Here is a 25656-nt window from a genome sequence, read left to right on the forward strand (position 1 = left end):
ATAAGCCATCTTTGGCTATGCAGGGAGGCAGCCAGAGCGAAAAGAACAAAAGAAAAACAAACAAACAAACAAACAAAGCAAAACCGGAAGTGAAGATAGCTCAGCCAGTAGAGGCATCAGTTCCCGAGCCTGATGACAGGCGTTCCGTCCTCAAGACTTTCATGGTGGAAGTAGAGAGCCAACTCCCAAAAGCTGTCCTCTGACGGCCACACTTGCGTGTGCTCACTAACCAGTTGTTTCCGAGAGTGAAATAAAGAATGAAATGACTCCAGCAGACCACACCCCTTTCATGATAACTCGGCCATACAAAACAAAGACTTCTGCTTCCATCGTGCTTCTTGTTGCCTCCCGGTAAGTTTGTTCTCTCTGTCTCTGTCTCTCTCTCTCCCTTTTCTTTCTTTCCTTCCTTTATTTTTTTACAAGAATAATGAGAACACCGAATAGGCCAGAAACAATAAAAGGTACTGGAAGCCAAACTGGGCAATGTCCTTCCTAATATTCCCCCAAAGACAGGTAAACAGAAACACAGACAGACAGACAGAAAGACACACACACACACACACACACACACACACACACACACACACAAACACTCATGTAGATAAACCTAGGAGGAATCTGTATATTTGAGTTGCTGGAACTGAAATATCCGTACCTGTGAAATCTTTCCTTCTTTCTCTTCCTTCTGCAGTACTGAGGATGGAACTCTTGTGGCTTGCATATGCCAGCAGGTGCCTTTGCCCCCAGCCCTTGGATTCCACAGCCTGTCAGGCAGCATACATCCAGGCACTCAGCCACACAGTCAATCAGACTTTCACCCTTGGTGTAGAACTTACTTTCTTGTTTGTAAAATCATTTTCCCTTCCTAAGAGCAGTAAAATAGTCTACTTGTACTACAATATCCCCATGAAGAGCACACTGCTATGAATCATGGAAACATGGCCGCAAAGTGAATCTAATTCGAAAGGAACCTGTTGCCGCTCCATGCTCCTTCTCAACCTTCAGCTGCTTCTATCTCCATAACTATTTTCTGATTTTTAACATTAGTAATTGCTCCAGCTTATCTTTAAACTCGGCATAAATGAAAGCATACTGCAGGTACACTTTTATATTTAGCTTCTTTTACCCAATATAACCTCTAATATTCATCCACGTGTTATTAGTCATAATTGAATTTGACTTAAAAAAGCATTACAATGTGGTATTCCTGGACATAAACATGCCACAAATTACTCATCAACTCTCTGTTGATGCACATTTGGGTTCTGCTATGACCATTCCAGGGTGTGTCCTGTGGTGTACAGTTGAGGGTGTATGCACTAGCACTGGACTGCAGCAGAGCAGGCCTGGCCTCAGTGCTCTGTTAGGACACACTGCAAGTACTTCTCACAGTGGCTGTATCAACTCCCACCCCCAGGGGGAGCAGGCGTGAGTTCCAGCTGCTTCAGATTGCTCCAAAATTCACTTTTACATACAATAAGGAGTTCATGAACTCAAGGAGTGTCTAGGAACCAGGAAGAAAAGCAAAAAGGAAGTTGGAACTACCAATGAAAATGAAATGTGACCAGAAGCCTTGCTGATATGAGGGCATAGGTGATATAGAGGACTCTTTTGGGTGTTAATGGGATCTAAGACTAGACCTACAAACTGGAGGAGCTCTGTTAGGAGACCTCTAAATGAAGAAATCCTGCTTGCCTTCAAAGAAACATCCTGGGACGTTTATTTCTCTCTGCTGGTTTTCACTTAGTTTGGAGGGTCGCATCATCAAAGTCTGGCTTGCCTTTTTTTTTTTTAATATTTATTTATTATGTATATAGTATTCTGCCTGCATGTGTCCTTGCAGACCAGAAGAGGGCGCTAGATCTCGTTATGGGTGGTTGTAAGACACCATGTGGTTGCTGGGAATTGAATTCAGGACCTCTGGAAGAGCAGTAAGTGCTCTTAACCACTGAGCTATCTCTCCAGCCCCAAAGTCTGGCTTTCATGCGTCTATGGATCAGACTTAGAGAGTCACTGAGCTAAAGAATTAACTGAAAGCAACACCTATTTTATAAACTAGTTATCAAGTTATTATTTCTAAAACTACTGTGAAGCCAGTTAAGTCAACAGGGTAGCCAATAAGAAACTTGGATAATACGAACTGAGATATTACTCAAATAGACTTCAATAGAATACAATATGGGAACAAAATGTTGCAATCCCAGGATCACAATAGGATTTTTAAAGGCCACAATTATTCTACAAGTTAGTACTTGTGGCAAAAGACAGTAAATGCTGAAGCAAGCCTGGATTCGAATCATGCTAATGACTACAATCATATTGAAAAGCATGGCATGGCTTTTTATAGCATTCCTGATTCAATTTCTTTATATGTGTTTCGAATAATGTCTCTCATAGGACTGCTCTGTGACTTTAACAAAGCTGCAGAGTTCTTTGATGCTTGGCATGAACTGAGGTCCCCATGTTTATTAGCAGCTGTAATTTATTATAATCAACACAGTCATTATAAGATAGCAGTGCCCACAGCAAATATTAGTCTAAAGATAATTTAGGTGACGTAACTTTAAATTATTTTTTTAAGTGATAGAAAGTTACAACACAAATTTGCAAGTGTCTCAAATTAAGATTCTTTGATTCCTGACCTTCAAAATAGATTGATTCTAGTTGCATGTACAGCAGTGGGACATAATATGATAAGTACTGCCTTTTTCTAGAAGGGAGCATGGAAGATGTGTTCATGAGGATAACGGCATCCAATCCAAACACTGCTACAAGCCTAATCCTATGGTGTTGTACAGACCTCATGGGAAACACAAACTAGATGAAGACTTTTGACTCAGAAGGTCCTTCCCAACAACTACAGCTACTACATAACATTGGAACACATGCTAATGTCCAGGCAGAGTTTCTGACACTTTGCAAGAATAGTCATGAATCATGTAATTTTCTGAGACATGTACTGTTACATCATTCATGCTACATAAACATCACAGACTGCACTTCCATATACTGAGATGGCTGAACGTCATCTGGGCAGAATATTCTTATTTCCATCATCATGTATTTTATGAACCAATGACTGAAATACTGTTACATGGTGAATGAGTGACATATTGTTAATTTAGCTATCAAAACACATATGTAAAGTGCTATCGGGGCACTATGTTAAGGCTGCACATTCTGTGGATAAATCAGGGACTATTTATCCATGTATCGTGGAGAAGTGAAAAGAGCTATAAAGAGTTTGATATGGGGCTGGGAAACAGCCCAGCAAAAAAGGACTTACCTAGCAAGTGTGAGGACCTTTTAGATCTCCAAGACCCATCTAAAGCTGGATATGGGAGTATGCATCCCAGGACTCCCATAGCAAGAAGGTACAGCAAGAAGGGAGGCGGAGCCAGGCACTCCCTGGGCTGTCAGTCAAACTGGTGTGGGCAGTGACTAATAAGAGAGTATCTCTAAGAAGGTAGAAGGCTAGGACCAACACCTGAAGCTGTCCTTCGATGCCTACATGCATGAATGACATGTACGGATCCATACTCACATGCACATACACACACAATGCACATATACACCAAGATTTCTTTTATGTTACATATGGGGAAAGTATGAAGAAGAAAGAGCTGGCACGCTAGGTTACTGTAACAAATACCCAGCATAAACACTTAAAAAGACGAGAGGCTGCCTGCAGTCAGTCCCAGAGATGCCCATTGCTGGTCAGTTGCTTGTCTTATGTGGGCTTTTCATTAGGTGACAGATTACGGCAGGGACATGAGGGGGATCAAAACTGAGAACGTTATGTTGACTGGGAAGCAAAGGAAAGAAAGAGGAAGGGTCAGGGTCCCAATATCCCCTTCAAAATAAAGATCCTACGAGACCAGAAGATTCCTAACTGGCCCCACTTCTTAAAGCTCCCACTGCCTTTGGGAAACATTCATTTAAACCACAGCAAAAGAGCTATAATGTGACGGCAGGGGATTTTTGCTTTACAGAAAAGTAGGAAGAAAGAAAAATGGAGAAAAAACATCCACCTTTCCCCTTTCCATGAGGTACTGAATGAAGAGGAGACATGCTGGGAAGTGTGTGGGAGCCCATTTTCAGGTTCCTCGTGGCTTTACCCAGCAGGTCCGCATAGAGGATGATTGGACCACGGGCCTGAGTGCAGGTGTCTGAGATGGTCTGCACTTGGCTGTGCTGGGGGGAGGTCTTTTGCTCTACCCCTTGGTGTCTCTAGAAATACCCTGGGGCAGAGCCAGTCAGGGCCTGTTGGAATAGGTTCCAGGCCCTCATGAGGCTATCCTGTATTTCTTATTTATCTCCACACTCTAAATCCTTCTTTCTAATATTTCCTGCTACTCTCACTCAAAAAAACTCTGGGGAACTGTGGGGCTGGTGGGCCTGAATGTCCCACCTAGGTGTCCAGATGGACAAGTTTAAATTGAAGTCTTATGGAGATACATCTGCTACCACAGAGACCTAAAACCTGTGTCCTGGGCTTCATTTCCACTCACATTCCATTTGTCAGAATGTAATCTTCATCTCGGACCAGGAACCCCCTTCACTATCACAGAGAACGAACAGAAGAGATGTTGAGGGATGATGAAAAGTCTCCTCCACCCTCCATCATCATTTAAGGAGAGCTCAGAAGCAAGGTACCGGTGCTGAGCAGATAGAGTACAAACCCCAAGATCAAAGTGCTAGAGATAAAATCAAATTCCAGGCAGAGAGATAGAACTTGCAATTGGTCAGAGGGAGAAAAAGAAAGAAAACACAAGTTCACAAATGCACAGATAAACACCCAGCTACGTGCTGTGAACAGCTTTGGGTGTGGGTGTGCCCACTGCTCTGCAGGCTGGGGAGGCAGAAGCTATTAAGATAGACACACTGGCATAAGCAAGTAGGTAGACGTAGGTGTGAACTGGTCAAAACAGAATTGTCAGAGGGCATCTATAATGCTGTGCACTAAGCAGCGTGGGTGCTCTTCTGCAGACACGGGGCTGTGTGTGGAAAGGAAAATGCTATGATCAGCTCTGTTTTAAATGCTGATGGATGCCTGGGAAAGACACACTGGAAAGGAAGAGAGTGAGGAAACAGAACGTTCTAAAAGGGCTGTACTTGTCCATTCACCCATTGGTTCAAGAAACTACTTCTGAGCCAGAGTCTCTGCTAGGAACAGTACACACAGAGTAGAAAAAGAAACTCTTCTAGAGGGATAAGAAGGGGAGAGATACATGCAAACAATTACAGTAAAGTACAAACCATTTAAGTGAAGTGTGAAGAGGTGTCCTGGGAACACCCTACTCCGGAGTCTGAAACATTTACCAAGATATTTTCCAGGCAAGCAGGGTCAGGACAGGCGAAGAAGCCATTTGAGACTAGGGGGACAGTAGGTGTGAAGCCAGGGAGGGGTCAGTCAGGCATTTGGGTTACACACAGCACACACTAGGAAAGGTGAGAGAAATGCATGTGTGTGTTGTCTGAGGCCAGTGAGAAGAGGCTTAACCATTACATTAAGGAAACCCTACTCCGAGGAGGGTGACAGAGCCATAAAAGGATACGAAGTAGGAAAGCTATGCACCATATTTAGCAGTTAGATAGGTCCTACCCACAGCTGCATAAAGAAAGTAGGGACTGCAATGGAGTAGAGAATGCATCTAAAGGGCAGACGAGAAGTCACGAGGACAGGATGCATGGAGTAAATGAGGAAGCACATCATCAAAGTTAATTTACTGAGGAATGAACTCATCTGAACTCATGGAGTAAGGAAAATGAACAGGTGAGCACAGGAAGCCGGCACTGCCTTCAACTCAGGAAAACGAAGAGGTGAGCGGACAGAGTTGCAATCATGTTGAACCTTTTGGTGAATCAAAAGCAAATGTGGTCATCGATAGGGCTGTCCTGGTCCCCTCTAGGCTGAGATGTTTGAAGAGTAAAAGCCTGCAATGAACTGTTCCATTGGGACACGAAGCACAAACGGGACCGCCGTGGGCAAACAAAATGCTTGGAGATACATGCAGATGAGCTGAGAACTCCTAATAACCTTCCTGAACAGTCTCAGAGAATACTCAGTAGACTTAAAGAAAAGATTCTGGAGTCCAGAGAGACGGTATTTGTGGGATGTCAATGAAGAAAGTACAGAGTGAGAGGGGAAAAGGAGTTTAGAGTCAGATAGGTTCAGCCTTAAGTGGAAGACATCACAGTTCCATATTTTAGGTGAGGGATTGAGCTTGGTTATAGCTATGTTTATGTTCCCATTATGTTTCTGCCAGTCAATCATTGCTGCTGCAAATAAGCAAGCATTCATTTGACCTTCCCTTAATGCTCTGGAATGAGTATTTAAGGGAATCCTTCCCTTTGTTAACAGGTAGTATGACATTAATTATTTTCACTAAAAATTAAGGGGAAAAGAAAATGGTCACAGAAGGTAAAAATAAAGAGATTTCAGGGCTGGAGAGATGGTTCAGTGTTAAGAGCTCTTGCCGGGCGGTGGTGGCGCACGCCTTTAATCCCAGCACTCGGGAGGCAGAGCCAGGCGGATCTCTGTGAGTTCGAGGCCAGCCTGGTCTCCAAAGCGAGTTCCAGGAAAGGCGCAAAGCTACACAGAGAAACCCTGTCTCGAAAAACCAAAAAAAAAAAAAAAAAAAAAAAAAAAAGAGCTCTTACTGCTCTTGTAGAGGGCCTTGAGTTCAGATCCCTGCACCCAAGTTGGGCAGCTCTCAACAGCCTGAAACTCCAGCTCCTGATGGATCTGAAGCCTCTGGCCTCCTGAGCACCTGTACTCATGTGCACATTCCCACATATAGATACACACAATAGATTTCTATTTATTCTAAATGGCATCTGGTCCTCTTGGTTTTGTGCCTTCTAGATACCTTGTCTGACTTTCCCCTCTTTAAACGTGCTGCATGATTCTATGCAATTAAGGAAAAACTCCAGTGACTTCTATTTTGCAGCCAAGACCTAAGTGGGAAAAATACAAATCTCGGGTCCTGTACAAACCTTTCTGCACATTCATCCTACCTCATCCTGGCCACCTGAAGAACAGAAGTGGTTGCTGTAAGGTAAGAGAAAACATTTGATATTCCTAGGGCAAAAAGCCTGGCAAAGCCCCAGACTACAATCCGATCACACTGCAAGAATACCTTAGAGATGGCAGCAGATGACCCACGGTCTGTCCAGAGGGCACTGGGCTTGCCTAAAAATGACTTCTGGGATGCTGGAAAGGAAAGTCTACAAGACAGGTACAGAAGTCTAACAAGACGATCTGAGTTTGGGATTAGTTACTGCAGAAGATACAGTTGAAGCTAAAAACCAGATGAGCTTGTTAAAACAAAACAAACAAACCAACCCAGGAGGAAGCACCCGGAATGGATCCTAGGAATTTCTAGAGCATAGTCAGAGGGGAAACAAGGATGGGGCAGTATTAGAAGCCCAGGGGAAAGTAGATTGTTTTGGATACTAAAAATATTAAACAAGGTAGGAGAGCCTCAGATGAGTAGGAGTTATAAGAAGCCACAGACTTGGGCAACAGGTAAGTTAAAAGTCTGACCAACCTACAGCAAGACACTCACACAATCCCCCAAGAGAAAACACTCTGGGAAACTAGCCTTGGTGGCCAGCACATGAGAGGATATAACTCACAGATTTCTGTGAGTTTAAGGCTAGCCTAGGCTACACAGACCATTCTAGACCAATCTGGATTGTAGAGGAGACCATATATCAAACAAACCAAGAACAACAAAACCAAAGGGGTCAAAAAAAAAAAAAAACCCAAAAGATAAATAGACTAATGAATAAACAAGATTTGTCTGGGCACATAACCTTTTATCCATGACAGAAAAGCTCAAATTCAATCTCCTCATTTCTTTGGCAGGACCTCAACTTCTCAAAGGTCTCATAACAGGAGAGAGAGAGCTACATTAAGAGGTTCTTTTATCAGGTTCCATATCCCCTATTACTAGGAGTCTTCCCTAGGGTCATCCTCATGGATTCCTGAGAGTTTCCATTGTACTGTGCTTCTAGCTCATCTCTGAGATGCCCCCACCATCAATTCAGAGCGTGAACCCTCCATCTTCTGTAACCAGGCAAGACTTTCAGTGGAGAGGTTTGGACACCAATCCAGCCACATAACCTTTGATCTACAATTTCTCCTGCCTACAAGATGTGCTAGGGTAAAGGTGGCACAGAAATTGTAGGAGGGGCCAACCAATGACTGGTTCAGCTTGAAACCCATGCCATGAGAGGGAGCCCAGCCCTGACATTGCCAGGGGTACCAGGACCCAGAGGCTGGATGGTCCAGAAACCTAGGATAGAACCAAACATGACTGGCATATTTTTTTTTTAAGTCAGTGAAATGATTCCTGATGATATTCTGCTATATTCATTGATTGGTGCCCAGTAGTCATCAGAGAGGCTTCATTCAGCAACTGATGGAATCAGATGCAGAGACTCATAGCCAAACATCAGGCAGAGCTGGGAGCCAGCAATCCTGAGGAAGAGAAGAATTGTAGAAGCCAGAGGGGTCAAGGACACCACAAGGAAACCCCCAAATCAACTAACCTGGGCTCATAATGGCTTACAGAGACTGAACTGACAACCAGGGAGCCTGCATAGGTCTGACCTAGGTGCTCTGCATACATGTTACATTGGGTAGCTTGGTGTTCTTGTAGGACTCCTAAAAGTGGGAGCAGGGCCTGTCTCTGACTCTTTTGCTGGCGTTTGGGACACTTTTCCTCCTATTGGGCTGCCTTGTTCAGCCTTAATATGGGGTGGGGTGCCTAGTTTTTCTGCAACTTGATATGCCATGGTTGGCTGATACCCATGGGAGGTCTACCCTTTCTGAAGAGAATTGGAGTTGGAGTGGATGGAGGCAGAGGGGAGGTGGGGGTAGTTGCTGAGAAGAGAGAAGGGAGGGAAAACTGAGATCAGGATGTAAATAATAATAATAATAATAATAATAATAATAATAATAATAATAATAAACATATGCAAAAACTTCTCTTAACTATTTCCAGGAAGCAAGGAAACCAAGAAGGGCTTATCCCTGGTTCAACCTCTCTGTGGAGCAGTCAGAAACCAGTTTGAGAGACGATCTCCTGTGGTTAGACAGTTGTGCCTATCTGAACAAACTCAACCACAGGAAAACCATGCAGGACTTCGAGGAACTCTCCATGAGTCATCTTTGAGAAATTAATTTTACCATTCCCCAAGACTTCATTTATTCATATACAATGCACAGGGGCTGGAGTGAGTAAACTCTGTCCCTTCAAGCTCTAAAATCCCATACTTCTCCGTTGAAATGTGAGCGAAGGTTCATTATGGCATTTTAATGTGTACTTTGTTTTATTGATCTTCACCACCCTCCCTCTCAGTTTAAGTTCTCCCTCCCCCCTTTTTCTAGTTTGAGTTTCTGTTGATGTGATAAAACATCATGACAAACAGCAACCTGGGGAAGAGAGGTTAAAGTTAACAAGTTACAATCCATTATGGAGGGAAGTCGGGGAAGGAACTCCAAGCAAGGACCGGAGGCAGGAACTGAAGCAGAGGCTATGGAGGAAAACTATTTACTGGCTTGCTCAATTTGATTTCTTATAAAATCCAGGACCACTTGCCAAGAGAGGTGGGGGTAGGAGTAGGTCACCACCCACAGTGGGTGAGCCATCCTACATCAATGACTAAATCAAGACAATGCCCTACAGATATTCCACAGGTTCACAGCTCAATCTGAGGCAAGCAACTTCTCAATCAAGGTTCCTTCTCCTGATGTGACTAATTCCCATGGAGTTGACAAAACTAACCAGTATGGCTGGGCAGTGGTGGTGCACGCCTTTAATCCCAGCACTCGGGAAGCAGAGCCAGGTGGACCTCTGTGAGTTCAAGGCCAGCCTGGTCTACAGAGCGAGATCCAGGACAGGCACCAAAACTACACAGAGAAACCCTGTCTTGAAAAACAAAAACAAAAACAAACAAACAAACAAACAAAAAACCCAAACCAAACCAAAACAACAACAAAAAACAAACAAACGAAAACTAACCAGTATGCTCACCTAGTATTTCCCTCTGGTGTTTGCTTCCCTGCTGGCTTCACACTAGCAATTCCAAGGCCCCACTGTCTCCTGTTTTTTAAAAGCTCACCAAATTTTCAGCTTTAATTGTTGCTTCTGCAGTAACAAGACCCAAATGTATATCCCCACATCTGACTCGTGAACCTGCCTTGTAAAGTTGTGTTTCCAGCTGCATAATCTATACCCACACTCACATACAATATCAATAAAAATCTAGGATCTGCATAAGAGAAGGAATACGCAGCATGTATGTTTCTGAGTTTCTTGAGCTTTATACAGACTAGAAAAGCATATAAGACCAGCTGAGATCATTTTTAAGGACCTGTGTGGCTAGAGTAGAGAGATTCTACCACACACTGATGGTTGTGATTTATTGTTTTGGAAAACCAGCCTTAGCAAATTATTATAAATGGATAATCTGGGAAAGATATTTTGGACAGAACGGAAACATTGTTTTAGACAAGTGATACAGATATGTTTTATAATAGTTTTGACTAGAAAGGAAGGATGTGGAATAAGAAAGAGTAACGGATCAGGGAATCTGGGCTTCATTCCCAATGGCTATCTATTAAACCCTCTCAGGCTTAGACATCCTAATCATAAAATAAAGAGGTCAAAATGGAAGATTAAATGCCCACTCCAGAGCTAAAAAAAAAAAATCTATTATTTAAACAGCTTGGCGGTGTGTGTTGTCAATCATTCCTTAAAATCTTGCATCAAAAATTGATCTTATGCTTTTAAAAATAAGAGGATACAGAAGAATCCTATTCTGAGAAAACGAGGTCATATTTCCTGTTACACAACATTGAAGGAGTATTTATTGCTGTCAGGGTCTGGGGGATCAATGGAAATACTATCTTTGATCATCAAAACTATGGGACTCAAAAGAGTTCACACTGAAGTGACCATGCAGGAGCACCATCCTTCACCGAAGGCTAGCTCCCCAGGGGAGGAGGTTCCTGTTGGCCAAGCAAAAGAGGTACAGAGGTATGGTAGGCAAACACCTTAGGTCAGGGATATACTGACTGTTCCGCTGTTTTGTGCCTCCAGGCTGAGTGTACTCATAACCCACTCTTACCAGCTACATCACCATTACAGAGTTTTGCTGTTGTTGAAGGAATGGTTGTGAGCAACAAACTGTCTTTCCATGAACCTTTTTGTCACCGAAACTGCCAGTCTCTGAGTAACTGCGTTTTTAAACTTAAATGACTTACACTTCCCATTTAGGTCTCCTAAAATCTTTTACACCATATGCATTCCATTAAAACGATGCACATTGAGTTCTCAGAATTTTTATTTCTTTTGTGTCAAATAGTAAAATGGGGGAAACCATAGGGCTAACAAGCACTGAGCAAAATCATGCTTTTCCTTTTCCTTCTCTTTTTAGACATCAAACTGTGAAGACCACGTGTCTGCAGTAGATCTAACAGCTCCACACAGGCGTTTCCATGTAGAATGAGTGAATGTAGTACTTAATTCAAGCATGCCCAAACTGCCTTCTATCTCACCAATCAATGCTTTTTCTTTGCTCTTTCCTGAAAGATATTATCTTTCCATTCAGCTCCACTCCTTCTCCATGTGTGCTGTGTCCCACCCCTAGACATTTATCTGTGTGCTTACAAGTCTATGTTTGTGTAGGGGCGTGTGTGTGTGTGTGTGTGTGTGTGTGTGTGTGTGTGTGCATACATGCCTGTGTGTGTGCATGTGAAGGCCAGAAATTGACTTTGGGTGTCTTCTTCTGTTGCTCTCCGACTTATTTTTTGAGGCAGAATCTCTCCCTGAGCATGATGTTCAGTGTTTCAGCTAGACTGACTGATCAGAAAGCCCCTGGGATCTGTCCGTTTCCACATCCTCAGTACTGGAGTTGCAAGAGAATGCCGGCACACCCAGCTTTCATGTAGGTACTGTTTATCAAAGCTCAGTTCCTCATGATTGGTCAAAAAGCACTTTACCCACTAAACCATCTTCAGCCTCATCCTTGAGCATTTCCGTCTGTAATAATTCTCATTACCTCTGTTCTCACCACCTTCCACAACTCAGTCTTTTTCTTCCTGCTCTCAGTTTGTTCAGTATCCCAAATGGTCTAGATACTATTGCTAAATTGAATAATTGAGACTGGATCGCCACTTATCTCGTTGTTCTCGGGCCTCCCACTGGCTGCACAGTCACTGGTCATTTCAGGTCTGGCTCCTGATGAAGTGTCACCAAAGGCCCCGACACCAGCAATGCCGCTCCTAGTGCTGCCTTCTTTCTATTTCACCTGACTCGGTCTGGGCTGTTAGCCACTGCTTCCCTGTTTACTCTCTTTCTCCTCCACCTGAACTACTCTCTCCAGTGATCGGCAGGACCCCAAGCGATTTCTACCTCCTTTAGAACGAACAGTCCCTGAAGTGACTATTCCTAAAAACCCTGTTCTGGGAAGTGCATAATCTGTTTTTCCACATCACTGATGGAGGGGCTGATCTGATGCCCGTTCATCGCTTTGGACTCTCTTTTGTCTCCTTACCCAACACTTGCCACTGGTCTAAGAGCTAAGAACAAAATTTTTCTTCAGATATTAGCACGCATAGTGCTCTGCACTCACGAGTGTTCCAATACCATATTATTGGTAAAGCCTACTGTTACTAATAGAAAGAGCACAAGACACTAGCCTACAATCTGAGTGTCCCTCTAGATATCAGTGCTTTAACAAGTATGTGGCCTTGGCTGTAAACGACCCATGAATTACATTAATACTCATCTTTCCTTCTTAACACAGATGAGATAAAACATTTGAAATTACTCTCATATTTGTTATTGAAAGGCTCCAAATAAAAGATTTTTTTAAAAAAATGAAAATTCTCTTATGTCCTTCACCATAAACATCTGCTGGAGAGAAATGAAAGACGATTCGTACCAGCAGCAGCTCATCATCCTCTGCAATGCTATTACCCCATTTCCAATTACTCAGTCTAAACACACCGGATCAATTGCAGATGGCTTTGCCACTCATCAAATTCACAACTGGGTGATGAGGCCAGCTGCCAGCAGACACACCTTGAAACCTTTGGAAGCAGCGATATGGGCAGCTGTCCAGCCTTCTTTGTCAGCATGGTTAATGAGGTCGGCAGGAACCACAGGCTTAGATGTACCTGGAGGGCTCTCTCCTCCATTCACGGTGAACAAGCCTGACTTGGGCTCTTCTGCACTCAAAGAGTTTCCACGAGCTGGCACTCTATGGTACATTAGGAGCTTGAGGCTGTCCACGTTACCAGTGTCCACGGCTGCGTGAATTGGTGTCCAGCCATCCTGAAAATAAATTGACCAGGGGGAAAGTGTTGATAACAACATGAACGTAGAAAACAGTGTTATTTGAAAGCCCATCTCTAAATGTTCTTGGTCAGGAACCACTGTACCAAAGAAAGGAGGTAGTCCACCCCTGAAGAGTCCTGATGAACTTGAGCTCTCTGATTTTCCTTGGTGACACTATTTCCCACAACTGTGATTCATATTTGCTGTTAAATCACCATTTCTACCTAATAGTCACCATCTAGAATGAGCAGGTACTGCCTAGTCTCCTGAGTATTATGCTTGACCAACCAGAATCTCAATTTAGTATTAAAAATGGAATGAACGTTTTCCTAATGAGATTTTTTAACTGTATGCAATAACAATGGAATTACTAAATTAGTAACACACTGAAGAACACTGCTGAAAGCCAGTTTTACTTCAAGGCAACTATGATCAAAGGATTCGAACATTTTTATGCCAATTATTCCAGAAGGAGAGATTCCAGGTAATAGAGGAAAGGTAGGAATGCAGGAAAAACAAAGCCAGATTGTTTCGCTGGATGTCTATGGGCTTCTGCTCAGTGACTGCTCACTGTAGAGGTATTCCAGTCCATACCACCTTAGAAAACGTTCCACCTAAAATCACTGAGTCTATTTTCTAGAATGAACTGCTCTGCCCCCCACCTCCTTCCCCACTCTGGCTGGTTTCAAGAGTAGTCAGTCTCAGGGTAGTGGTTCAGTCCTGCAGCCTCAGTACCCTCTGGGACTTTGTTAAAAATGCAGATCCCCAAGCCTCTCTCCAGACAAGTGCATCTGTGGGGACTGTAGTGGGAAGAGCCCAGCAGCTTATCAAACATGCCCAGCAAGTGAGCGGGATGCAGTTACCCTGACATGTGTTCCCCCTCTCATTCCGACATAGAGGTGGGTGTGCCCATTCCACAGGAATTCTTGTTTGTCTTTAAAGATTCTGTCAAAGAATTGACTTGCTTTGGGGCTTTATTTTTTCTGCTTTACATTATAGCTTTAACATCATTTTCATATAGAATTCCATATTGTTATATTAAATATATTTCAATGAGCTACAGTATTTTCTCTTTCTTTTATTGTATGTAATGTGTGTTTTGAGAAAGGGTCTCACTATGTGGCCTTTGCTGGCCTGGAACTTGATATAGTCCTCTTGCCTCTGCCTCCTGAGTGCTGGAATTATAGATATATACCACAACAGCACTATTTTTTAAGTAATGATGTAAAAGCTAAGAAAATCAGCTAGTAAGTGGGAACCATCTCAATGTACACTAAGTATTGCGATCCTTTCCATTGCCTTTTTCTGTTTTGGATCTCATGCCAGTAAAGTTCAGTTGACTCAGACAAGACCACAGAGTCAGTATCTAGAGCGGGGGTATGGTCTGCATTCCAGTCAGGTAAAGCAGGCCCCTTCTTTTTTCTGTAGCGTTAGGATACCAACCTTATGTAGGCCACAGAGGGTAAGTGCTGATTACCTTCCTAATTAACAGTCTAAGCAGACCTTCTAGGAAAAAACAAGACAAGACAAAAACCTTTCAACATTCCACTTTCTCTTGCTACCTTATCGTTAAAAGGCATAAGACATAATTATTCCTCTGAGACCTATGAATTATACTGTGCATTTATGTATTTCTAAAGATTCTGTTCAGCTCAACAAATTTAGCTAGAGGGCATGGATCTATGTTCTCAACAGGATCTGGTTTAACCTTCCATGTTGTACTTCTTACTCAGTTTGATGCAGCAAAATTCATTTCTCTTTTATCTATAAGGTAGGATTTTGTAGTGAATATATATACATATATAGTAGTAAATATATATAAATAAATACCATATATTTCTTTGATGAAATACATAAAATTACAAGGGAATGTGAAACTAAACTACTTTTTTCAGATAAAAAAAACAAACAGGATCTAGAGAGATGGCTCAGTGGCTAAGAGCACTGGTTGTTCTTTTAGAGGAGCTGGGTTCAATTCCCATGACCCCCCACAACCACCTGTAACTCTAGTTCCACAGGATCTGATGAATTCTTCTGAACTCTATGGGAACTAGGCATGTGAGTATTTCAGACACACCTGCAGGAAAAACTCCCATACACATATAATAAGAATTTCAAAATTGAATACAAATTTGAAATTGAATAAACATAATTCTGGGTTTTTGTTTTGATTTTAAGCTCTACCAATAACCCACAATGGAAAATATTTATACCTGGCCTCATTATCTTTGCTCATATTGATAATTAATGATGGGTTCTCGTTGGAGAAATTATATAATAACATCAAAGTTCTAAGAGTAGTATTTGTTCAATGAATAAAAACTTACATGCTCATTGTCTCTAATTCTGAAATACTAATGGCCCCATTATTCTTTCTTTTTGTTGTTTCAAGCCTCAGAATTTGAATGATTGATGAGGTGAAATGGACATAATTTTTAACTAGCAAGCTAGAGACTCAAGCAGAGGTTACTTCCCAATTCAATATCCTTAAAGCGAAAGGACAACTGAGGAGCCTGTTTCCATGTGCAGCTGTCCTTTAGCGTTCCTGGGAGAAGCGTTCCAAAGCTACACCCCACCCAGCCTGGCTTCTGTCTTCCTGAAGATGCACTGGTCCCTCATGAAAAATACTGCAGCATTTCCTAAGCACTTACACACATCCTTCACATCCTTAAGTCCTCTCCATATTACCTAGAGTGTCATCTACAGTGTAAATACTATGTTACACTGCCTTATTTAGGGAATAATGACATCAAAAAATGTCTGCACATGTCCTATATACACATCTATATTAGAAAACCACAAGTATATGATGTTTGAACCTATAAAACTAGTTTTCAGACATGGTATGGATGTCCGTGAGAACTCTCCCAGATGGGTACTTACTCTGGTTTTTATACTCCGGTCAGTGCCAGCTTCCAGCAGGAATTTGATACATTCTTTATTTCCATTTTTACAGGCCAGGTACAGAGGTGTCTGTCCTCCAGCAGCAGCGTGATTGATGTTGGCATCATATGCAGTTAGTAATTCTATACATCTGCACATAGGATTGTGATTAGTTATACAGAAATGAGATGTCAGCTTTGATGTGCTCACTGGTCAGATTCAAACCTAGATGACATGCATAAGCAAGCCTGCATATTAACATATATCCATTAGTTTTATTTAGACCAAATCGGGTATTATGAACCTTACTGCATTGCTATTACTTTCATAGGACTAAAAACAACACTTTGGTCACAAAATTTATGAAAATTTAAAAAAAATCGTGCTTTGTACTTTTACGAATGTTCAAACCTAGGTCTTGATACATCTAACCAATTTTTATAGGCGAAGTCCTTGGAACAGGTTTGAGTTATTGGGTTAAACGGTTTAATCACACTTGGTGGACGTACTATTTGTAATTGAAAATAGTGTGAGCCTTGAAAAAACATGGGGCTGCTGAATCACTCTGTGATTTTTCTTTCCCTCAAGAAAATGATAATAAATGGCATAGACAGCCTGGCACCATGTGCCTCCTCTATAAAAAGTAGCAGGGGGCTGGAAAAGGGCTGCCTTGGGAGAAAGATGGAAGAGGCTGTCTCTTTGGGTGTTAGTTGGCTTCTGAGGACACAGAGCTACACAGAAAAAGGGAAGGCAGTAAAGCCAAGACTGTGACGCAGTGACTAGTTCAACACACAGAGACAGAATTTGAACAAACTGAATTCGGGGAAGTCAGGTTGGTTTGTTTTTTTCTCAGTATTTGGCTTACACATGTTTTAGAATAAGTTACATGTTGACGTATTTGTGTAACATGTCCTTTACATTTACTGATTCCTGAATTTCCACAGGTTCCTCCTTCAAAAGCTATCTGTGCTTCTGTCCTGTGGCAGTTACATCCTCCAAGCAAGGAGCTTCCAGATGGCGAGGTGACCAGGAGGTGACAAGGGCAGAAACAGATAAGGGGGGAGGTCTGTTTTGGAGGACAAAAATATAATCAAAAGGAGCAGCAAAAGCAGCATGGCTTCCAAAACCAAACTCAGGCTGATGAGATGTGTATCAGATCCCCCAGGGAAAATGACACCGAAGGATGCATTTGAAATATTAGAGAATGCATTTATAATTAATATCACTGATGTGAATTCAAAATAGCCCTACTTTAAGAATTGTGTAGTTTGAGCTGGAGAAACAGCTCACCTGGTGTAGACTGAGGCTCAAAACCAAAATGCCATGGATTCTGTAGTTTGTTCAAGACCATTTCTCTCAGGACAGATGGACTTTCAAGGTGGCAGGCAGCAGTAGATAAGCTTGATACCTGCCAGCTCAGCACAGGCCAGGCAGCAATTTGCTAGATTCTATTATTAAAATATGACTTTTAGTTTCCAAAAGTGATCACTATATTTAATGACTTTCAACTCCTTTAGCAATCACTGCTAAAGTCATGTGCGTAGTAACTAACCAATTCCCTTCGTATTCCCTTGGTACTTGAGCCACTTTCAGTGTGCAAGGGCCCTGCTTTGACCTTTCTCTTCTTAATTGTAAATGAAGCGAGATAAGCATGTGGGCCTAACTATCAAATAACTTACCAGAAGGACAAAAGAATTACAATAAATACCGTAATTCTATGTTTTACTTTTAATGGCAGCACTAACCAAAGCTTCTGTAGGAAAGAGGAAACAATGAAGAGCTCAGCATTCCTTACTTCGTTCTCCAGTGGTATGCTATAGCTGACCTTTTCCAGAAGCAAGTTCAATGATGGATAATTCAGACATGGACATATACCACGTCCTTCAGGTACAACACTTAACTGTTATTACGAAAACAAACCTAGGGTCCCGCTTTGCATAAGAACACTCAAAGATGTTTGGAGGATTTGTCAATGAATGTTGATCACTCATTTACATACTTAGCAGGAGTGAAATATGTGCAGGAATATAAAAAGGGGTCATCCTCACAGAAACAAACCAGCAAATGAAAAGAATGAAGAGCATCACTTACTCAAAATGTCCCTGAGCAGCTGCGGCGCACAAGGGTGTGAAGCCATTTTTATCAGCAGCGTCGACTCGGGCTTCTGCATTCAGCAGCAATCGCACACAGTCTATGGGTGTTTAACAGAAAGTCCCTTTAACTCTCCAGCTAGTGCTATGATGAGCCAAGTTCCCTATAAGCTGTGGAGAGACTAACGGCTCAAGGCCCTCCCTCTCTACTGCACAGTTGATCTGAAAGCCCTGTCCTGCTGGATGTGGCATGTCATGGACTTTCATATGGAAAGCCACCTCTTTTCCTGAAGACACGTTATCTCCAAAGCCACCAAGACATGATTTTTAAAAGTATTCCTAGGAGAGTTGTTGATGGGTAAAAAGAAATACCATATATCAGAAAAATACCTTGCTAGATTCCTCGCCCCACTCCCCAGCAGAGATTTCTCCAGAATAATGTTTTGGGGCAAAGAACTAGATCCATTTACCAAATTGTATTTATATAGTTACATTCTTAGTGCATGATTGATGCTAATTTAATCATCAAAGTGATTCATTGTGGGTCATCCTACACACTTGAAGATCAAGAAAAGCCCACAGAGAGTCACCTGAGACATAAACATCACGAACAGAGAAGTAGCATAAATAATATTGCATGGTTTAATTTCTCTGTAGTGAAGGAAATTCCCCCAGTGCTTCTGAATTCCAAAGCACTTTAAAACTATGTAGCTGGAGTTTCCTCTCCGGATCCTGCCAAGCCCCGGCAGTCACTTATATTATTTACAAACTGTATGACCGTAGCAGGCTTCTTGTTATCTACTTCTTCTATCTTAAATTAACCCATTTCTATTAATCTATACTTTGCCACGTGGCTTGTGGCCTTCCGGTACCTTACATCTCCCTTGTCATGGCAGCGGCTGGCAGTATCTCTCTGTCTCAGCCTTCCACTTCCCAGAATTCTCTTCTCTGCTTGTCCTGCCTATACTTCCTGCCTGGCTACTGGCCAATCAGTGTTTTATTTATTAACCAATGAGAGCAACACATTTGACATACAGAACATCCCACAGCAAAACTACAGTCTTCTTTGCTAAGGGAAATACTGTGTCTATCTGAACCAACCAGTAGTCAATGGCTCACAAATGCTGTTAACTTAGGACGTGCAGTTAAGCTATCTCCTTTTCTGTACTACTACATGTTTTAGTAAATTTAACTATGGGGTTTGCATGTTAAAGAGTAAAAATAATTTAGTGTCCACTGACAGATCATTTATTGTGCCATAACTTCTCAGTTCGCCCCCCCAAAAGAAACCAAGCCCCTAACTAACTATAAATTATTCCAAGGCCATCCTTCCTATCTAGTAAAACTTACCCTCACTGTAGCATGCACTCAACACCCTAATCCTAACAGCCTGGATGCTCTGCTCTTCTTCCTTAGCATAAATCAGGGTTATTCTGTTCTGACAGGAGTGAGCCCAGAGCCACAGCTTGATTCTAACGGGTGATTTATAATCGCTATGTGGACAATACCTTTTGGTGTGCACAAATGAAAATTTACTTCACTACTAGCTCTACGTTCTACATAAGTAAGTACATAATTAGGCCTTTAAATATTCCTAAGGCTTTAAAACTCATGGGAAAAAAGATTTACTCGTTCCTCTCTTTAAAAGGAAAATGGAATTCAAGTGGATCTTTTGCTCACAACAGCGAACCCAGTGAATCAGTCACCTTTGGTCTTTCGTCCTTTTGCAAGTATGGGGTGTGGTAAGGTAAGAGCTTGCGTTTTTTCTTTTTCTTTTTCTTTTTTTTTTTTTTTTTTTTTTACCTGTATGTCCATTCTTAGCAGCAGAATACAAGGCAGAATGGCCATCTTCACAGGAGTAATTTATGTCCAGTCCTTCTTCATTAAGCAGCATTGATAATAAAGTGACATTTCCCTGGGCAGCAGCTTGCTGATGAAGGGTAGGCCTGCCAGCCAGGGGGGCAGGACCACCACTCATTAACAAAGGGGTTAGGGAGGGTGACCAGCCTGTAGGTTAAAGTGACCCTAGTTAGAGAATAGGAGGGACAAGAGAAGACAGACACTACCATTCCTTTTTGAATCACACACAGAGAGACATGAACATGTATCCCTACAAGATTAATAACACGGTTTCTAACATGATCAATTGTTAATACTCTTAGCACAAATCCATACTGTTATTTTTGACCTTGTATCTGCTATCAATTAACATTCACGATGACAAGTTATTTTTAGTTGTGAGGCTGGCACAAATTAGGAGTTAAATGATTGGTGTTAGTTAAGTGACAGGCAACCAAGATGTCTGCCATGCATCACGAACTTAAATTTCTATGTGGAATTTAAAAGCATTTTGAATTTTAAAACTATGTAAAGGTTACCTCAATTTCAATACTGATATGGAAACATAAATCAATTAGGTATAAGATAGCACAGTATTTAGAAACAGTTTCTTCAACAATGTTTCCAAGACAATTACTTTACATAAGCTAGAAAGTGGGCCTTACTCTATCAAGGAGTTTATTAGGTTCCTTGAATTTCCTTATTTGGGAAACAAATGATAAATGTTAAAAGTTAACAGAAATACAACAAATATAATTTGGCTGTATTACACAACAGCACATGGTGCCATAACCGCTTTGAAAAGGACTGTCTCTCGCCATCTGCACAGCAGGACTAACAAACTTTTTAACTGGCCAACAAAGCAGGACACTACCATATAGCTTTAACAAAAATTGTAAGAGTTATGGTTAGACAGTTCTCATCAGTATTTAGCAGCTTTAGAAGAGAATCTGTTAAGAGTGTGAAGTCGGCTGCATATAGCCTGGAAAATTTTCTGAATCCTTCCTTGATCAAAAGGCTGTAAAAACAGTAAAATACAAATGTTTATTTAGTTGGTATTTGTGTCTTTTCAGCTTAAATACATGAGAAAGTCCCAGTACTTTTAAGTAGTGCTACACATAGGTACACATACATGCTCCTCAGGGCAGACTTTCCATGGGTACATGTAACAGTCCCTTCAGCAAGAAGCAATGGATGGATGCTTTTCTTTCCCTGTACCAAGGTGTTAGTTACACTAATATGAATGTAATAGTCAATTCTTATGATTAGTGTCAAGTTTTGGGCCTCAAATTCTTTCAGGATATACTAAAAGATTACATATCAAAGAAATTTCTCAGAATATTTAAAATTCTTTATAAAAATAAATCAAAGAAAGGCCATTTATGCAACTAAAACTATACTGAATATTAAAATCTTGATATTATATTTTTATAACCAATTATCTGAATCTATGGATAATTTATTGTTTTATCATACCAGGGCAGCAATGACAGACAAGATTAAAATTTTTATAAAATTCAATATTTCTCAAATACTTATAATATTTCCCCATTGATATTGATAAGGTCTTCTTAGAAAAGTAGTATTTTTACTTCATACTTACAAGAAGGCTCCTCTCTGGTACATTTTACCTTTTGTATTTTCTTAAAAACAAACAAACAAAAAAACAGGCCCACAAAAATTAAATCAGTACTTATTAGAAATGGATGATAGACAGAAAATTATAAACACCAAGGCTGGACACCTTGACTGTAAAGCAAACACAAGCAATAGGAAGGCATCTCACTACTGTCCCCAGCAGAACGGGGGCGGGGGTCTGCTTCATGCTTTCTGCACACACACACACACACACACACACACACACACACACGCACACGCACACGCACACGCACGCACATGCATGCACACACACACACACACATGCAGGCACACATACACACTCACTCTCTCATCTCTTTAGATTTCATTCAAGGAATCTTGGTTCTTGATATTCTTCCATGAATACCAATGTGTACACACTAAATTTTGCTATTCTTTAAAAAGTTTGTTTTCATTTTTCTTTTTCTTTTTTAAGCACAATTCTAAGCTTTAGAGAAGACAATAAAATACATATTGCTAATTGCTTTATATGGAAATATTCAATTATATATATAATTTTCTGGAAGGCCCAGATGTGAAAGGTAAAATGCTTTATTCAAAAATATTCTTAATCTTTAGGTCATGAAGTGTCTTCATTCTCCTCGTTACATTCAGAAGAAGCTCTATCAGTTTCCTTAGAGGACTGAAAAAGCATTATTTTTAAAGCTTCATAAAAGAAATGTGCTTTGTAAATATCACACACTCTTAAACTTCAAACAAATGTTATGTTTTCACTCTCATTTCCAATTTTTTTCCTAGCACAATTTATCTTCATAAATCCTGCTACAAATACGGGGGAAGTAAGACCAAAACCTCATCACAACACTAGTATTCATCTGAAATGCTCAACACGAGAGAACAGGTCATGTCTGGTTAACTGGATTAGTAATGACGGAAGAGCCCCGAATCCACACAGCTACTCTACGGATGTTAGACAGTCATTCAGTTGTGCAGCATCGTAGGCAGACATTAGTAAAGGTGAGGACTTTGCACAGCAGGCCACAGAACAGCGGGGACATGCAATGGCAGAAGAGGAGGGGCGGAGGACAGCTTCTGGCACCAGCTTCAGAGGGTGGAGAGGGTTAAGGTCACAGCCCAGACCATTCTTGTTTTCTGATTTAGCTCTCAAGCCAATCATAGACCAGGATACTTTAAAGGATATATGTAAGAAAAAACATCTGAACCAAATGAAATGAAGTTTATAAAATAAATAATAGTAACAAAAAACAATGACAGAAAAGAAACAGAGGAGTGGGGACTCAGCTGCCCGGAGTGATGCCTGATTCGAGTTTCTTCATCTAACTATGTATGTTCACTGGACAAGTTCAGAAGGAGTAAGAACTTCTAACTCATTTAGAACTTAAAGCGTTATTTTAAAAGTTCATGGCTTGCCACGAAGTTGCCTCTGGTTAGTGCAATTTGCAATGCAACCCATTAAATGGGAATCTTCTGTCATTCTAGCCTTCTTCTGGGCTTTCATATCACTTAGCTGCTAGACACAGAAGATGACAGACACAGGGGATCTCAAGAGAAAGATCCTGGGGCCCAGGGCAAGGAAGGACAGACACCAAATAGTCTTACCCATCAGGATAAGTCAGGACACCCTTCAGTTGGGAGGTAATCTTAATTTTGTGTCCAAGAGTTTAAGTTTTAGATGCCAAAGCTAATAGCTTAGAAATAATGTCTCTCCAGGATTAGAACTACAGAAGGGCAGAAATTAACTAAATTTGGCATCTGAAACTCAGTTTGGGGCTTGCTCACGTGGTCACAGAAAAGGGGAACAGATATCTGCCGGGCACCTGCAGGTACACGCTGTCCCTGGGCCTTGTTCCTAGCCACTGCATCGGCATCAGAGGAAAGTTAATGACCTCCTGACCTGGAGCGGGACAAGCTCACCTAGGCACAGCAAGGTTAAGAAGCAAGACGGATGGAGCTGTGGAGCTTCCTGGCTGATGGGTGGGGTGGCAGACACTGCAGTGGAGCTCAGTGGAGCACTTGCCTAGCATGCATAAGGCTCTGGACTGGACCCCCAGCATCAGCAGACAATCTTTAAAACAGGGGAGTTGGAACAAGCTAACTGCAAGGCAGGGGAAGTACCATCTAATTTGGGAAGTTTAGGATGGCCTACACCTGTAGTCGAATTCTATAATTATACAAGCATGCATCGTTCTAACACTTTTGCCCTCGGAGCACACCGGGAGGTGTGTACTAAACACCTGCTGAAGGACTAAGACCTGTGGTGCCACCCTTCTGCCCTAAAGAGGCACACCTTATAATCAACTCAACAGAAGCCTGCTGTTCTACCACGGGCCATCCTGCAGTTCTGAGAACACTACAGCCAAATGAGAAAACGGGAAAACAGGAAATAAGAAACCAATTTTACACATCTTCAATGGCGGCTGTTTCATCAAAATCTCTATTTATATTCTCCTTGGCACCTCAGATGTTCACAAAAGGCTTTTTTTTAAGGGCCCTGGCTTCTTTGTCAAGAATTCTACCAAACAGGAAATAGGTTGTTTGGGCAAATATTTACTAGATTAGGAATTAGCCGTCTTTTAAAACTGAACTCCTAACCTTGTGGAAAGAATGCTCTGCAATCACACATGCTGCTTCTGAAGCATCTCTGTTGAAACCTAAAGGGTGTCTGCAGCTGGACTCGGGATCACAGTGCCCACGGAGGCAGCAGCTGGCAAAGCCTCAAGGTATCGGAGAACAGACGGTTCTATGGCTATAAACAGAACCAGCTGACGACACTCATATGCCCTGGGAAGTGTTGTCTCTCATGTAGTCTGCACAGTTACAGGAGAGCGCTGTCGTGGCCCCAAATGACTTTGGAGCAATGCTTTCCAGCACCCCGTAGGGCTCAGGGTCCATTTTTAGAGTCTTCTGGATGGTACCAAATCTGTCCCTTCTTAGGGCAGGCTTAACTAGTGGGAAAGGCAACATGATTCCAAGAAATGCCAAGAGATACAACCATTTTGGAGAAGAAAAAAAATAGGACTCTCAAATGCCTATAAAGACAGTGCAAAATGACCCCAAGATCAGTTCTGAAGCAAATTCTCAAAAGCGCTATAAGCAACACTATTAATCCGGCTGTGATTACTCATGCTGCCCCAAGTTCACCGTCATGCCTTGATATGTGATGGTCTCTTAGACTCCTTCCAGCCACCTTCCCTCTGAGCAGGACACACTCCAATGTAAGGAAGAGAAAACTTGCTCAGTATGAGAAAGATCGTCAAAAACACAGTAATATACAACAGAGCCTCAACTCTAACACCGATCTTCAACTCCAAAGTCCATGCTGCTTCTGGTTCTCAGGTTGCCCTGGAAAATGAAAACCACCTCCTGCAAGGCTGAGTTTCAAGGGGGACAGCTTGCACTTAGAAGCATGCAGTCTGAAGCACGTAGGGCAGTGCTCCACAAGGGCAGTGCCACATGCTTTAAGTTTTAAATGTGATGCTCTTGAGATTTCCTTTCCTTTTCAAACCCTTGTCTTTAGAGCCCAAAGGATCTACCAGCCCCAACGTGTGATCACAGCAGCGACTGCTCAGAGTGCTAACAGGCTTTGACACCAACCATGAATCCACGTTAGCCATGCTAATAAAGAAAGCAACGCTTCCACAAACCATATACAACCAAAAAGAAAAACATCTAGTCCTCTGTGCAACTCCCATATTGAGCAACTTCAGGATACACTGTTGCGATGGGAACGTTGACATGGCCCATGTGGTGCAGAAGCCATCTGTGCTCAAGTCTTGGAAGACAACAAATGGGGCACACAGCATTCAAAATAAACTAAACTTAGAACTCATAAACACTCAGGGTCCTTTGTTGAGGGTAAGAAGGGGATA

At 41.8% G+C, this 25656-nt stretch overlaps 1 protein-coding gene across 1 annotated transcript in view; it reads right to left on the bottom strand.

The window, feature by feature from the left end:
- Window positions 1-25656, bottom strand: part of Cttnbp2 (cortactin binding protein 2) — a 158859-nt gene that overhangs the window by 48211 nt on the left and 84992 nt on the right. Inside the window, exons 5-8 of the mRNA XM_059257414.1 lie at window positions 20132-20335; window positions 18330-18429; window positions 16239-16389; window positions 13101-13352 (exon numbers count right to left, since the gene is read on the bottom strand). Coding sequence (XP_059113397.1) covers window positions 13101-13352; window positions 16239-16389; window positions 18330-18429; window positions 20132-20335 — 707 coding nt within the window. The remainder of the gene's footprint in view (window positions 1-13100; window positions 13353-16238; window positions 16390-18329; window positions 18430-20131; window positions 20336-25656) is intronic.

This window comes from Peromyscus eremicus, chromosome 3, assembly GCF_949786415.1.
Source record: "Peromyscus eremicus chromosome 3, PerEre_H2_v1, whole genome shotgun sequence".
NCBI classification, from domain to species: Eukaryota; Metazoa; Chordata; class Mammalia; order Rodentia; family Cricetidae; genus Peromyscus; species Peromyscus eremicus.